This window comes from Papilio polytes, unplaced genomic scaffold (genome assembly GCF_000836215.1).
Source record: "Papilio polytes unplaced genomic scaffold, Ppol_1.0 DF824382.1, whole genome shotgun sequence".
Lineage (NCBI taxonomy): Eukaryota > Metazoa > Arthropoda > Insecta > Lepidoptera > Papilionidae > Papilio > Papilio polytes.
The window spans coordinates 546,031-561,901 of record NW_013524822.1 but is presented as its reverse complement, the minus strand read 5'-3'; the positions used below and the strand labels follow the sequence as shown (position 1 = coordinate 561,901).

The 15,871-nt window shown below is 33.2% G+C and overlaps 2 protein-coding genes across 2 annotated transcripts in view; one reads left to right on the top strand and one right to left on the bottom strand.

Annotated features, from left to right (window-relative positions):
• Window positions 1-1,958: 1,958 nt before the first annotated feature.
• On the bottom strand, window positions 1,959-6,996 carry LOC106111631 (NEDD4 family-interacting protein 1). The gene is made up of 6 exons (XM_013293770.1): window positions 6,810-6,996; window positions 6,615-6,723; window positions 5,473-5,612; window positions 5,118-5,253; window positions 4,346-4,531; window positions 1,959-3,305 (listed from the first exon to the last, which is right to left on the bottom strand). The coding sequence occupies exons 1-6, from the start codon at window positions 6,822-6,824 to the stop codon at window positions 3,202-3,204; spliced, it is 690 nt and encodes a 229-aa protein (XP_013149224.1). The 5' UTR covers window positions 6,825-6,996; the 3' UTR covers window positions 1,959-3,201.
• A 235-nt stretch (window positions 6,997-7,231) lies between these two features.
• LOC106111642 (DNA topoisomerase 3-alpha) overlaps window positions 7,232-15,871 on the top strand; it is a 9,080-nt gene continuing 440 nt past the window's right edge. Inside the window, exons 1-11 of the mRNA XM_013293781.1 lie at window positions 7,232-7,424; window positions 7,509-7,798; window positions 8,101-8,320; window positions 9,079-9,325; window positions 9,884-10,001; window positions 10,513-10,595; window positions 11,386-11,522; window positions 12,739-12,926; window positions 13,687-13,803; window positions 14,349-14,504; window positions 15,220-15,474. Coding sequence (XP_013149235.1) covers window positions 7,334-7,424; window positions 7,509-7,798; window positions 8,101-8,320; window positions 9,079-9,325; window positions 9,884-10,001; window positions 10,513-10,595; window positions 11,386-11,522; window positions 12,739-12,926; window positions 13,687-13,803; window positions 14,349-14,504; window positions 15,220-15,474 — 1,902 coding nt within the window. The 5' untranslated portion in view covers window positions 7,232-7,333. The remainder of the gene's footprint in view (window positions 7,425-7,508; window positions 7,799-8,100; window positions 8,321-9,078; window positions 9,326-9,883; window positions 10,002-10,512; window positions 10,596-11,385; window positions 11,523-12,738; window positions 12,927-13,686; window positions 13,804-14,348; window positions 14,505-15,219; window positions 15,475-15,871) is intronic.

Below are 15,871 nucleotides of genomic sequence, written 5' to 3'. Positions count from 1 at the left end.
CGCTTCGTCATTTTGGCGGATTTTAGTGGCCGCATGCTCGTTTGCCACCTTATGTTATAAAAAAAAAAAAGAGTAAACTCGAAACCTAATGGCACGATTTAAAAAATTATTTTGCTATTTACTACATTATCACGAAATAACATAGGCTATAATTATGACTAGATTTTTAATTCCACGTGGAGGAATCTCAAAAAAAATTTTTTTTGAACAAACAAGTAAAATTGAATTTGTAATGTCTAGATTCATTATAATGTAGTGAATAATATTTTTTTATCTATTCAGTATTTATTTATTTATTTATTTATTTATTTAAACACAATAGCTTCCTATTGTTATTTATTTTGTTTCGTAATTAAAGAGATAAGACATTTTTCTCAATAGGTGAGAATAATTTAATAATAACTCACGTGCAATATCACGTCACGTATTTTTTTTTTTTCAATTTCCTTTATTTTGATTTTTTAAATCATATATAAATAAATGCGAAAGTTACGATGGATGGATGTTTGTTAGCGTTTGTATCCTAAACGGCTGAACGGATCTCCATGAAATTTGGCACAGGTTTAGAGCATATTCTGGAAGAACACATAGGCTACTTTTTATCACGGGAATAGTTACAGTTCCCGTGGGATTCAATAATTTAGTTTTTAATGTTTACTCGATCATTTTGCAACGGTTCAACATATCTTATTGCAGTTTGGCACAGATACATAACAAAGTCTGGTATACATGGGATAAGGTTCATCCCCGAGAATTGTCCTTTCCCGAGGGATACATAGCTTTTTGTTATTTATATAGATCATATGTTTCCTAATACCAAGCGAAGTCGCGGGCAACAGCTAGTTTTGATATAAAATATAAACAGGAAATATTTGTATTTTTGCATTTTCGTATGTATTAAATTAACTCAAAAACTACTGAGCCGATTTCAAAAAATCTTTCACCATTAGAAAGCTACGCTATCGCTGAATAACATACATATATATTTTTTATATAAAATTATATGATCACGAGCTGTTGCCCGCGACTTCGTCCGCGTAGTATTAGAAAACATACTAACTATATAAATTACAAAAAGTTACGTATCCCTCGGGAAGCGGACATTTCTCGGGGATGAAGCTTATCTTACGTGTACTCCAGACTTTGTTTTACAATTGTGCCAAATTTCAATAAGATATGTTGAACCGTTGCAGAATGATCGAGTAAACATTAAAAAAACTAAATTATTGAATCCCAGGGGAACCGTAACTATTCCCGTGATAAAAAGTAGCCTATGTGTTCTTCCAGACTATGCTCTAAACCTGTGCCAAATTTCATGGAGATCCGTTCAGCCGTTTAGGCTACAAACGCTAACAAACATCCATCCATCCATCTAAACTTTCGCATTTATAATATTAGTAAGAAGTAGAATTTATGAGCATATAATATTAAAACTTTATAAACTAACTTACCTGTAAGGATATTTCTATTGCTAAAAAAAATATTAATTTTTTTCATATATTTTTTCCTTTGCCGTTGATAAAATATTTTTCAGGTACACAAAAAATATAAAAAAATAGTAGATTAGAATGTATTTAAGTGATAAATTTTACAATTTATATTACATATAGTATTTGCGATCTAATGCAAAAAATATGGAAATAAGCCTAGGTTAAGTTGAAATGATCCCTTAAACTTAACAAATCGTATAGGGCATTTGACAACTAGATAATATTGCACTTAAGTATACAATTTTTTTTTGGAAAAATCTAAAAAATAAATTAATTTAATATTTTTTTTTGGTGCAAAATTTATTAAAAGCGACAGCTTCAGCTTTTAAAATTGATATTTTTATAACACACTTATATTTACTGCTAGTGATGTAACGAAATTTTAACGATCAATTAAAAAAAAACTTTAAAATCGACGAAAAAAATAAAAAAAAAATAAAACTGATGAATTAATTACAAAAAACATTCATCAAAGTCAAAGAATAAAACTGTAATTTATGACGGATTAAAAAAAAAACAGTAATAGTAAAAAAAAAAATGTTACATCACTATAGTCTACTATCTACAGAATAACACTGATTTAACGATATATAGCGTCAAACACTAAATTTTCTTAAATTACTCGCTACTAATTCTGCAAGAGTAATACTAACCATAGATAAATGAAGCATAGACATTGTCTATGTTCTAAAATGACATATGACACATAAACCTCTATATTCTGACATTAGAGAATAGACAAGACATACATAATGACAGACATAGCCTCCTTTTCATTTACTTTTAAGTAAAATATAAAAATAAAAGCCCTGTGTACAGGACATAGCAAATTTTCGCAACTCAATCTAAAATCTTGAATTGAATTGATTTTTTTTTAATCTTTGCTATTTATGTAATAATTTAAAGAAATATCACAAAGACATGTGAAATACTTTAACGTAGTTTTGTATAGTAAACGGAAATAACTATTGATATTTTATATAGCACTATCTCTTTCACGTTACATGACTTGTGCTTTGTGCGACAGAGACAACGCTCTACAAATTCAAAAGTAACTAATTCTCTCTCCAAATAGATTGGTACAAGAATTACAATGCCTTAGAAACCCGAAAAACCTGTTTAAAATAACTTTTTAGAAAGTTCATACCCAGAAAAGCCTTTAATGATTAAATTTCATGTATATAAAATATACAAAATCAAACATTCCCCCTTCAAACACAAAACGACCCTAAACCTATCACTTTATTCTAAAAAAAATGTCTTTAATTAAAATAATTCATCACTCATTGGTTGATTCATCAATTCATATAAAATTATCACAAATTAAAATGTGACATTAAAACTAAAATTTGGAATCATTAATACAGGGTGTTCATAAACATAAATGCGTATTATTTGATTAAACCTCCTTGAATAACTTATTAGATGTAAACAATTGGATAAATACTAACAAACATATTTGATTTATTTCATATTTGAGATGAAAACCAATTAATTTATAAATAAATTTCATTTTTTTCAAATAATTTTTCAACAACCTGTATATCAAGTTTTACAAATTACTTCGAAAAGCTAAGCAAATTAGACACCAATCATAAGAAAAACTACTAAATCTCACATCGAAACATTTTCAAGTTACTAGAACTAGGAAAAAGTGAGATATAGTTGTGTGAGAAGTCTTGCAGTCTCCGCTAGTAGAGAGTGAGATAGTTTAATAGAAGAAGAGAAGTCTCTCTTGCGCTGTCCCGGAGAGGAGTCGCCAACCGCGCTTAATGTTCAAGTACTGAATCACTGCGCGCACGCAAATCAAAATACCTGTGGATTATTTAGAATAGAATAGAATAGAATAGAATAGAATAGAATAGAATAGAATAGAATATATATTTAACGTCACAAAAAAATAAATTAACTACAAAGACTTATTCTAAAGACAAAATACAGGGTTATTGCTAATTAGACGTATTCCCGTTAGGAGGTAATAGAGGGGATTTGTGATAATTTTGACCCCTATATACATTATTCAAAAGTTAACCATTTTCGAGAAAATTTGATTTTTCGATTTTTTCAAAATCAGTCGAAATAGCAACTTTAAAAATTTATTTAAAAAAAACTATCGATAACTTAATTTTTTCTTCAGGTTTATAAAAACCATTAAACACTGATTATTATACAATATAAAAACATCATTTATCTGTCCAAATTAAAAAATGCGAGCTAAAGAACCATTTTACTTTAATATTTTTCGAGATTCTCATCCACTGAAATGCCCTTAAAAACAAAAAAATCATTATGGAACTTGGTCTGCAGATTTTTTTAAAAACATGCCCGTTTTCTTAGCTCTCCAAAAACTAAGAACTTGTCCAAAGCCCACTGAAATAAACACATGATTTCAAAGGAATCGGGCGGTATTCGTACTGGAACTAAAGTTACGGTTGGTTTTGAAAACTCCCATAAAAGTAATTAAAAACAGAAGCAAACGTAAAATAAACCAATAACCCTGTATAACAATGTGGCAAAAAGTAACTAAATCTTTCCTGCATTGGTTTTCAGTTCTATCATAATAAATTTATTATATTCTATCTCTCTTTATTTTTCTTCAATCTTTAATCAAAAATTTGCAATACCCGTTTCTATAACAAAATAACATTTAAATGTCATATTTAAAATTCCTGCTTATTCCAAAAACAGAGAACGGTTAATAAAGTTCAGGATAAAATTTATCAAACTTATGCAGGGTTTCTGAAGATTCTATTCATTATTACCTAGAGATTGATTAGTAGTAAGTTAACCTCAGTTATAAAACCAAAAACTAACAGTTAAATGCTGGGAAACCCATTAGTTGCTATTGAACTCACCGAAGGCCATAATGAGCCACCACAGCCAGGAGTTCTCGTGTGAAGCGAGCTCAGTGGAATGCTTCACGATGAGGGTCCACTTGGCAAGCGAGAGACCGAAGCCAGCGAGCGCTCCGTAGCGGCTCGCCACAGTGTGGCAGAAGCACATCAGTAGCAGAAACCCGATCCAATTGAACAGGAATGCAACTGTACACACATTACAATACTCTTATGGAGACTATATTTTAGTAGTTTTTTCCTTCCCACACTTATTTTCTAAATAAAACATGGGAAGGTCCTAACGGAGGTCTAATTTTGTTTTCTCATCCTTCATCCCTATCCAATCTTCTCTTATAAAGATTGGAACGGTAGAAAAGATAGATAGGTACGGGATATATCATTTTTTAGTACATCTCTGTTGATTATAGGTAGGGAAGAAATCTAAAATTCCACGTCTATATAGGCGAAAGTCGTTTCGCTATTTCGACGAATAAGGTGGCCGCTTTCTCGTTGTCTTTGGTTATAGAAAGTCTTGAGAAACAATTGAAGAATATAAATTCTTAAATATTAAAGGGTCAAAGATATTCTGGAAGAAATTTATTTGAGACTTGACTTACTAAAACCCAAATACAATGTGCCGTGATTCAATTGGAGATAGAATTCAAATTTATTTTATTTTAATTACTTTAATTATATCTTTATACAAAAAAATGGGTTTTTTCATGACTATTGTGACTCATAAATAGTATAATAATAAATGGATGAATGTTACAGATGACCAGTAATAACTTACCAAAGAATGAAGTCAGGAACATAACATCAGTTCCGAGAAGACTGTTCTCAGGGTCAAGATGATCAGTTGAGGACTCATTTGGCTCCACCGTCACGAAGGCCGTGATCGTCGAGCGTCGGGGCGGCGGCGCTTGTATCTGAAATCGGTATTATTGGAATATTCAATATTTTACAAGTTGACTAGTGGGCAACCCACGACATCACCCGTGCGGGGTTTTAATTCATTTTACGAACTAAAAAGTGGTTAAGAAAACCATTAAAGTTTACTATTATTTCATACATCATTTTTATATATCTCTAACAGTAAAAACTCGATAAGAAAGAGATACTGTGCACACTATTGTGATATTAATCACCTGAACTGGTCCATCCCCTTCCATCTGCTTCTCGCGCTGCACCTCCTCGTAAGTAGGCAGCTTGGAGTTAGCGGCCACATCATAAGGAGGTGGGGCGGAGAAATCCACTTGAGGAGGTGGGATGTCACGAGAGTTGGTGGCTGGAAACATTTCACAAATATGTAAGCAATTTTAGACTTTAAAATGACAAGTTATGTCATCATCTTAAGTATTTAAAAGACACAGCCAACAGTTAATGTCAACTAAAGTATTAATCAGAACTAAAACTGATTTGTTGACTAAGGTTTAGCTAAAATTTCCTCATTAGCATGAAAATCTATACTTCAATACTAATTTTATAAAGATATTTTTTTTTGTATGAATTGAAAAAACTCAAAAACTACTAGGCCAATTTAAAAAATTCATTCACCGTTAGTAAGGTAGTTTATCTGTGAGTAACATAGGTTATATTTTTAATGTCACAGGCGAAGTCGCAAGTAGCTAGTTTTGTATATATTGAAATAACTCAAAAACTACTAGTTAATGCCATTTTAACAACCAACAGTAGCTATTTTCATGTAATGTATATCAAAGTTATTTTACTATAGGTATTTGTTAAGACATACTCTCACAATAGCATAGTGAATGGTTTGTTTATGTGTTTCTTAATTGTATAGAAATATTATCTTTCTTTCATGCATACCATGTTTAATTTTTAAACAGACTTAGTATTTCTTAACTAACAAAGAGGTTAGTTCTGCAACTGTATATAGAAAATCATTTTTTTTAAATATGGTACACATAAAGTACATAAGTTAAAAAGAATCGTAAAACGTGAGATACATACATATGTACATATATGTATTCATCAAAGAAATCAATAAATCTTAGTTTAAAGGTCAAACAGTTACAATATAACATATACATGTTTATTTTGCTTCCTGAATTGACATACAGGGAGTATGAAATAAATCAATACTCGACATTAAAGGAAAATGAAATATTTATACAATTACTTCCTTTCTGATAAGAAATTTTATCAACCATACCATAACCAATCGTTGATTCTCGTAAGTTAGCGCAAATCTATGAATAGAATAATCAATACCTTCACTTGAAACTACAATGAATAACTACAAGATAAGCACAATAATATTTCATACTTATAATGTCAATAAACGGTGCGGGCATGTTCACGGTGCTGTCTAATGTCGACGGCAATATCACCCGCAGGTGACCCGTCTGGCGAATATTTTCAGCTCGGGACTGATTCTGTAATTTATCAACACTTTCACACATCACGATACCGCATGAAGTTACATAAATAAACAATTAGAATATTGTCATCGATCACATACCATGTTTTTAGACATGAATTGTTAGCACTACTTATCACAACAGTAATAAAACGCAATAATTCTCGGCTGGTTGAGAAATTAACGCCTAGAAAACACACATCATATGGGAATCCTTTTACAATATTTGTATAATTTTTAGCTATTTCAACAGAAGCAGCACCACCCGAGGACCTCAGCTAAAACACAGATTAAATAATAGAATAGGAATAATGAATGTCGAGTGAAAATATTCTCCTATACCTAAATGTTGATGCTAGTTTGTACCAAAAATTATGAGGGATTAACTAAAAATAAGCTTTTCAAAGTCAGGAATACTCATAAGATCATTTGAAAAATATTGAAACTTTCTTTGGATTGCGAAAAGTATATTTTCTGTCTTATCTACAATTCGTAATCTCTTTTCAGTACTTCATGACAGATGTCAAACGTCAACAATAGGAAATTCGGAAATGTTTTCGGAAGTCCAGCTTTAAATTAATAAATGATTATAATAACGCAATAAACGTTTACTTTAACTTTTAAAAATGAAGGTTGTTTTGATGGTTGCAGAAAAGCCTTCGCTAGCTCAAAATTTAGCTAATATACTTAGTAATGGAAAATGCACTACGACCAAAGGTTAGAATCCAAATAGGATTCCTATGAGTTATTGTTTTTATAAAACATTTTGTGAATTTACGATATCAAACTTATTTTTTAAAGGTTCTAATGGAGCTTGTTCTGTCCACGAATGGAATGGTACCTTTAAAAATGAACCGGTACGATTTAGGATGACATCTGTTTGTGGGCATGTGATGAGTTTGGATTTTACTGGAAAATACAATAATTGGGATAAAGTAGACCCCGTGGAGTTGTTTTCTTGCCCTACTGAGAAAAAGGAAGCTATGCCTCGTCTAAAAATGCCGGCGTTTTTAGGTATGGAGGCTAGAGGTTCTGATTATCTTGTTCTATGGCTGGATTGTGATAAAGAAGGAGAAAATATATGTTTTGAGGTAAGGTACTATAGTTTCAACATCATCTCTCAAACATAATTAGAATGAATTGTATTTTAAGCTATCATGATAAAAGTGAGACACCCCTCATGTCTGTTCAACAAAATATATACACTTACATATATAAACATAAAATTTATTTACATTCCTGAGAACCTGATTACCTGTCCCTCAGACCCAATGGGAGTTGGATAAAGAGATGATGACATTCCTAAGAAATAAGCTAATGTGTGCCAATTTCGACCAAATCACCATTTATCTTGTGGGATTATTACTAAATTTGTCTTAATAACACTTTGTAGGTGATGAGCTGTGTTCAGCCATTCATGAATGGTGATGTATGTTCACCTCAAGTGACATACCGGGCTCGCTTCTCTGCCATCACAGATAAAGATATAAAAGCGGCCATGTTGAACTTAGTACGACCCAATGAGAATGAATCTCGCTCTGTAGATGCAAGACAAGAGTTGGATTTGCGTATCGGATGTGCTTTCACACGTTACCAAACTAAGTATTTTCAAGGTAAATTAAAAACATAAAAAATTACAAATTGTACAGTCAGAGCCCTTAGGTGTGTTCCATTTTTAAAAAATTGCTTTGTTTCTTGTTATAAGACAAACTGCCCTTATAAAATGAATTAGGTAGCATAGCAGTGAGTGCAAATATAAATTAGTGATGTAGTATTGTTCAACCTTATTTTATACAGACACATTTTAAAACTGCATTATATTCATTACTAGCCGTTCCCGTGCGAATTCATCCGCATGAAATTATGAAAATTTTATTTCATTGTTTACATTTGTCAAATTATCAATAGCAAATGTCAAAATGACATGACATGATGACAATCTTGCTTCCTTGATGTTAGCAGCAACTTATGGTCTCTTTCTCACATTAGGGTTTTTATCCAAAATATTTACCCCTAAGTTTAATGGTGTTAAAATATATAGTCTAAAGTGTGATGCAAGTGTAGGGCTTTTTATTAAAAAAAGAATTATTCAAAAATATGCTGTGATTGCTGACATCTTAGGCAACAAAGAAGTGTGTGTTTAAGCTTTATTATAATAGTATAGATTGTTCTGCACCAATGTCTACATAAAATTCACAGTAGCTTAAGGTGGACTACACCTCAGATTCCCTGATAGCACATAGTTATGTAAATAAGGCCAGTTCAAGAGTAGGTTTGTGAGTTTTAAAAACTGTATTTTTCTAAGTAACTTTGCTTTTGAGGTTCATATAATATTTTGAAATACATAAGGTAAATATTTTATTTCTTGTAGGTAGATATGGTGATTTGGATGCATCGTTGATTTCCTATGGACCATGCCAAACTCCAACGTTAGGATTCTGTGTACAAAGACATGATGAAATCCAGACATTCAAACCGGAGACTTATTGGGTTTTACGAGTTACTGCTAGCACTGATGAAGGTCGGGAGCTGCCGTTGGAATGGAAACGGGTTAGAAGTTTCGAGAAGGATATTGCTAATATGTTCCTTCACTGTATAAAAGAGACAAAAGAGGCCATGTGAGTGTCTGTTTAATTTTTTAGTGAATTACTCTAGGTCATTATTATTTTAAGGTTATTTTTGTGTGTAATAGTGTGTAATTTAAATAGGATTAAATGTGAATTATTGTGTGTTTGAGGTATTTAACTAAGGGATGATAACTATTGTTTTTTATTCTCCTTGTATAGTGGTAGAGCCCGCTTTAACATCTTCGCACGAATGGGCCGGCACGCCCGGTGTAATACCACAACCACACAGAAAACGGGCGTGAAGTGGAAGCAATTCCGCGTTTCGTCTGATGAGTGTGGTGCCAGAGGCCTAGTTCCTTTCCCTTGCCACCCTTTTCTTAAGAGGAAAGGATGGGAAGGAAAAGTGGATTTGACGGTGGAGACGCATAGGAAGGGGAAATGTCCTCTTTATGTGCGTCTCCTACGTCAATTAAGAATATGCAATGCATCTGCAATTGCGGATGTCTATGGGCAGCGGTCGCTTTCCATTTTGGTGGATTCAGGTGGCCGCTTGTTCGTTTGCCACCTTATATTATAAAAAAGTTTTAAATAGAACTTTAACAATTTCAGTGTTATTAATGTACAAGCAAAGGAGAAATTGAAATCTCGACCTGTGGCATTGAATACAGTAGAGTTGATGAGAGTGGCCAGTTCCGGACTGGGTATGGGGCCACATCATGCTATGCAGGTTATTAATACTTTTTGGTACATTAAATATTTTAATCACAACTTAAGATTATTTTTGGAATGATTTATCTTAAGATTTTTCAATGAAGTTAGAAAATTAGCTCATGTATACTATACTTTACTTAATAAAAAAGATTTACTGTACTTTTATATATTGAAATAACTCAAAAACTACTGGGTCGATTTTAAAAATTCTATCACCATTACAAAGCTACACTTTTGCTGAGTAACATTATATACAATGTTATAAATGTGAATGTTTAGATGGATAATTGTTTGTTAGAGTTTATAGCTTAAACTGCTCAACAGATTTCAATGAAATTTGCCATAGATGTAGAGGATAGTCTGGAAGAACACATAGGTTACTTTGTTTTGTTTTTTTTATTACCACGCTGACGGTGTCGCGGGCGAACACTAGTAGGCTATATTTACGTGGCCAAAGCGAGTAATAGCTGTGAAATGTAAATTATCTATGTATAAATGGGATTTCTTAATAATTTTTTTCTCTATAGATTGCGGAGCGTTTGTACACTCAGGGTTATATTTCATATCCCAGAACAGAAACAACAAGTTATCCTGAGAATTTTGATTTGATGTAAGCAATATAGTATTAATATGTACAATTAGGGAAACTGGAGGTGTTACAACTTATAACCTATAGAAATTTGAAACGACGCGGAACAATCTATACTAATATTATTCAGAGGAAAGATTCATATTTTTTATGTATCAAAATAACTTAAAAACTACTGGGCTGATAAAAATTCTTTCACCATTAAAAAACGGTATCAGTGAGTAACATGGTTGTTTTTATTATTTTTTTAATTCATGCGGGCGAAGTCGTGAGCAACAGCTAGTAAGCAATAGCTTTAAATTTAATAAAAAAATAAATTTGTCTTTAATAAAAAAAAATCTTAATTAAAGTAACTCACGGCTATTTATTTGGTAATTTGTAAGTAATAGTACGACTGTACGCAGATGTACAGTTAATCTACATGTCTATACATATGACAAAATTGAAGGGTCTGTTTGTAATATCAAAAGAGAATTTCCAAATTTCGGGAAGATGATGTATTTACGTTGCTAATAACGAAAATTTAATTTTTTTGTCTGTTTGTCCGCAAGCCGCGTTTGTTCCGGGTAATATCCGAAACGACTTGACCGATTTTGAGATTTTGACTGGTAGTTGACATAGACGGGCATATTATAGGCTACTTTTTTAAACATTGCGTGGACAGTCGCGGGCATCAGCTAGTTCCAAATTAAAATCGAAATTTAGGGTGCGATTTCGCGAAAACCCTTCTAATGCTGCTGTTTGCCGTTTGCATAGTGAAAACGTACCTTTAAAAATTTAAGGTGGGTATAAAATGCTTTATATATTTCAGTGGTGCACTCCGTCACCAACAAGGGTCTAATAAATGGGGTGAGGAGGTCCGTGCGTTATTGGCCAATGGTATTAACAAGCCAAAGAAAGGTCATGATGCAGGCGACCATCCTCCGATCACACCGTTAAGGCATGCTAGTAAGTAACTAGTACAAACCCCTAGCTTTCCTATCATACTTTATACTATCTTACTAATATTATAAATGCGAAAGTTTAGATGGATGGATGTTTGTTAGAGTTTGTAGCATAAACGACTGAACGGATTTCGATGAAATTTGGTATATATTTAGAGGATAGTCGGGAAGAACACACTGGCTTACACTTTTTTTTTTATTCCGAGCGGACGGTGTCGCGAGAGAAAGCTAGTATCGAATGAATATTAATTCGAATTCTAGAAAGCAGATCTTCCTAGTGGTAATTTGAACGACAATTGACTTATTTTTCTTTTGATATTTCTTATGAGAACTATATATTTCCATAATCTTACTTCTTACTAATATTATAAATGCGAAAGTTTAGATGGATGGATGGATGGATGGATAGATGGATGGATGTTTGTTTAGCGTTTGTAGCCTAAACGGTTAAACGGATCTCCATAAAATTTAACACAGGTTTAGAGCATAGTCTGGAAGAACACATGGGCTACTTTTTATCCCAGGAATAGTTACGGTTCCCGTGGGAATTATTAATTTAGTTTTTTAATGTTTACTCGATCATTCTGCAACGGTTCAACATATCGTATTGAAATTTGGCACAGATATAAAACAAAGTGTAGAGTACATATGGGATAAGCTTCATCCCCGAGAAATGTCCGATTCCCGAAGGATACGTAGCTTTTTGTAATTTATGTAGCTTGTATGTTTTCTAATACCACGTGGACGGAGTCTCGGGCAACAGCTCGTTAAATATAATTGTTGCATTCTTCCATAACATATCCAATTTTCCATTCCGATTCCGTTCAAATCAATTCTACCGTTGTGAATTTACCTTGAGTTACTTCTCACTTTGTAATGGGGGTTAATCTTAAGATACCTTGCCTTGAACTGAAGACGGTAATGTGGGGGTTTGATCCATTAAAACAAATAGTGGCAAACCTCGAGTGAATATATAGTCCAGGATATCAATCATACTTCATATTTCATATTCATATTATAAATGCGAAAGTTTAGATAGATGGATGTTTGTTCGTAAGAGTTTCTAGCCTAAACGGCTGAACGGATTACGATAAAATTTGGTATAGATGTAGAGGATAGTCTGGAACACATAGACTACTCACTTTTATTATTTTTCAATTCCACGCGGTCGGAGTCGCGGGTGATAACTAGTATTGAGATAAACAATTTTTTCCTACCAGCTGAATCAGAATTAGAAGGTGACATGTGGCGTATCTACGATTACGTGACGCGTCACTTTATAGCGACGCTTTGCCGCGACTGCCGCTATCTCTGCACAACCGCCACCTTCCAGATCGCAACGGAGACCTTCTCGTACTCCGGCAACACACTTGTTGATGCAGGGTACACAGAAGTTATGCATTGGCAAGTCAGTATTAATACTGTATCCCTTAACCCTTAAATGCATGAGTTTTTCTTTTTATATATATATTGAAACGAGTAGCAATTAAACATAGAGTAAGGGAAAAAGATTTTTTTTTTCAAAATAGTTATTGTGTAATGAAGAAAATATGTATAAATGTATCATCATGTATTTTAAGGTCAAATACCTGATTTTTTTAATCAACACACTTTACTGTGTCTACTAATGGGGAAAAATAATAAAAAAAAAAATCAAAACGATGTTTTTGTATATTATCTTTCCAACTTTTCGAGAAATCCATACCATCTTAGTTATCAACATTTTTGTGATAGGCTTCTTTTATTCTAAGATTATTAGTCAAACGTATCATGCAAATAGACTAATCTCTGAAACGGCTGGCCCGGTTTCGACCGGACTTTCACTGATGGGTAGCTGATAGACGGGCATATTTAAAGGCTACTTTTTTTTTAATTCAGCGCTGTCAAAATGGCGTAACGGGTTGTCCGATTTTAATGGGACTGAAAGGTAGATGAACGCGGGAATAGGATAGATGACTTTAAAAAAAATCCGCGCTATTTTATCTTATTATTTCATAGACGAATCTTCGAAAGCATTTATTTAATTGCCAATATTTAAATTTTTATATTTTATTTTGTAGTTACTATAATTTTAACTAATTGCATTATGACATTCAAATGAAAGATTCGGATTGGGTCGGAAATAAATGTCCTCGACTGTATGTTTCAAATGTTACATTTGATTACAGGCTTTTGGTAAAGACGAGTTTGTGCCGGTACTGAAAGTTGACGATGTGCTAAAGGCACACGATCACAGGCTGGTCGAATGTCAAACATCACCACCAGACTATCTCACTGAGGCTGAGGTAATGTTTTCATTAACTAAAGAATTTTTCTTCCTCTTCTTTCCTTTCCTCAAGTCATAATCTTTTCCAAATTATATTTACCGACCTCCAAGTCATATTATTTCTCTCCCAAATATTAAATATTCCTCTAAGGTGACGTTCTACATAAATTATAATTCACTTTCCCCTTTTCTAACGAAACTAACGAATTGGACCCTGTTTAGATCATAAATCCCTCCCTCCGAGGTATAATTATCTTAAACAAGTTATAATCCCTCCTCTAAAATTGTAATCTATCGCAAATCAGTAATCCCCACGATCTTCACGCCCCTATTTTCAATTATAATTTATCTTCAACCAATTTGTTATCATCTCCCCCAAGTCATAATGCTATTCCCCTAAATTATAATGCTCTTTCCTCAAATCATAATACTCTTCCCCCAAATGTTAATGCTCTTTTCCCAAATCATAATCAAAATATATCCTCTCTCAAATTATAATGACCCATCCCCCGAATCATATGTACATCTCCTTCTATTATTGATGAAAATAATAAAATCCCCCAGGTTATAACACTAATGGAGAAGCACGGTATCGGTACTGACGCGTCCATTCCCGTGCACATTAACAACATCTGCCAGAGGAATTATGTGGCGGTCGGCAATGGTAGGAAACTAATTCCTACCAACCTCGGTATTGTGCTAGTACATGGATATCAGAAGGTAGATAAATTATATACTCAAATATATTAATAATAAGAAATAGCCTATGTTACTCATTAGTTACGTATGTTTTTTATGGTGAAAGAATTTTTAAAATTGACCCAGTAGTTTTTGAGTTATTCTGATACATACAAAAATCAAAAAAATATCAATCTTCCCTCTTTATAATACGAGTATAGATAAGCTTACTTGAAATATTTTTTTGTATAATTAAAATTAAAATTTTCAATCTTTTGTATGTATTGAAATAACTCAAAAACTACTGGGCCGATTATAATTTTTTTTCCACCAATAAACAGCTATGTTATCACTGAGTATAAAGGCTATATTTGTTAATATTTGCGGAAGAAGCCGGGCGCAACAGCTTGTCTATACTAATGTTATAATGAAGAAAGTAGTTTGTAGTTTTGTAAATATTGAAATAACTCAAAAACTACTGGGCCAATATCAATAAATCTTTCACCGTTAGAAAAGTAATTTATCAGTGCCTTGCTTTCGGCCGCGACTTCTTCCGCGTGGAATAAAAAAACATAAAAGCAAGTAGCCTATGTATTCTTCCAGACTATGATATCTGTTCAGCAGTTTAGGCTACAAACTCTAACAAACATCCATCCATCCAAACTTTCGCATTTATAACATTAGTAAGATTATAGGCTGCATTTTTTCCTTTACCTGTACGAAGTAGGGAGCAACAACTAGTCGTAAAAACTTCCAGATCGACCCAGAACTAGTTCTACCAACAATGAGGTCAGCTGTCGAAGAACAATTAAATCTGATAGCGTTAGGTCGCGCGGACTTCCACGCGGTTCTCGCGCACACCACAGAGATATTCAGAAGGAAGTTCCAATACTTCGTCAGATCTATAGAGGCTATGGATCAATTATTCGAAGTTAATTTTTCCTCGTTAAAAGCCAGCGGAAAAGCGTTGTCTCGCTGCGGGAAATGTCGACGGTATATGAGATATATACAGGTGAGTGGTTTATGTTGATTTTGTGAGACATTTTTTCATTGTTTGTTTTGTAGACTATTCGTTCTATACTGTTTTATATTTAAGCCAAATTTCATGAAATCCATTCAGCCTTTTAGGAGGTGCCTTCCGCCAAACATGCATCCAAACTTTTGTATTTATAATATACTAGCTTCCGCCCGTGACTCCGCCCGCATGGTATTAATAAAAACAAAGAAAGTAGTCTATGTGTTCTTCCAGACTATTCTCTACATCCATGCCAAATTTCATCCAGATCCGTTCAGCCATTTACTAACATCTGTTTATCTATCCGTCCATTCATCCATCTATCCATCCATCCATCCATCCATCCATCCATCCATCCATCCATCCAACCATCCATCCATCCATCCAAACTTTC

What these genes read in the sequence shown, in the direction of transcription:
- LOC106111631 (XM_013293770.1), bottom strand. An exon ending in AAGGGGATGGACCAGTTCAG is followed by an intron (nt 5,254 to 5,472) that starts GTGATTAATATC and finishes TACCGATTTCAG; the next exon opens with ATACAAGCGCCGCCGCCCCG. An exon ending in GTGGCTCATTATGGCCTTCG is followed by an intron (nt 3,306 to 4,345) that starts GTGAGTTCAATA and finishes AATAATCCACAG; the next exon opens with GTATTTTGATTTGCGTGCGC.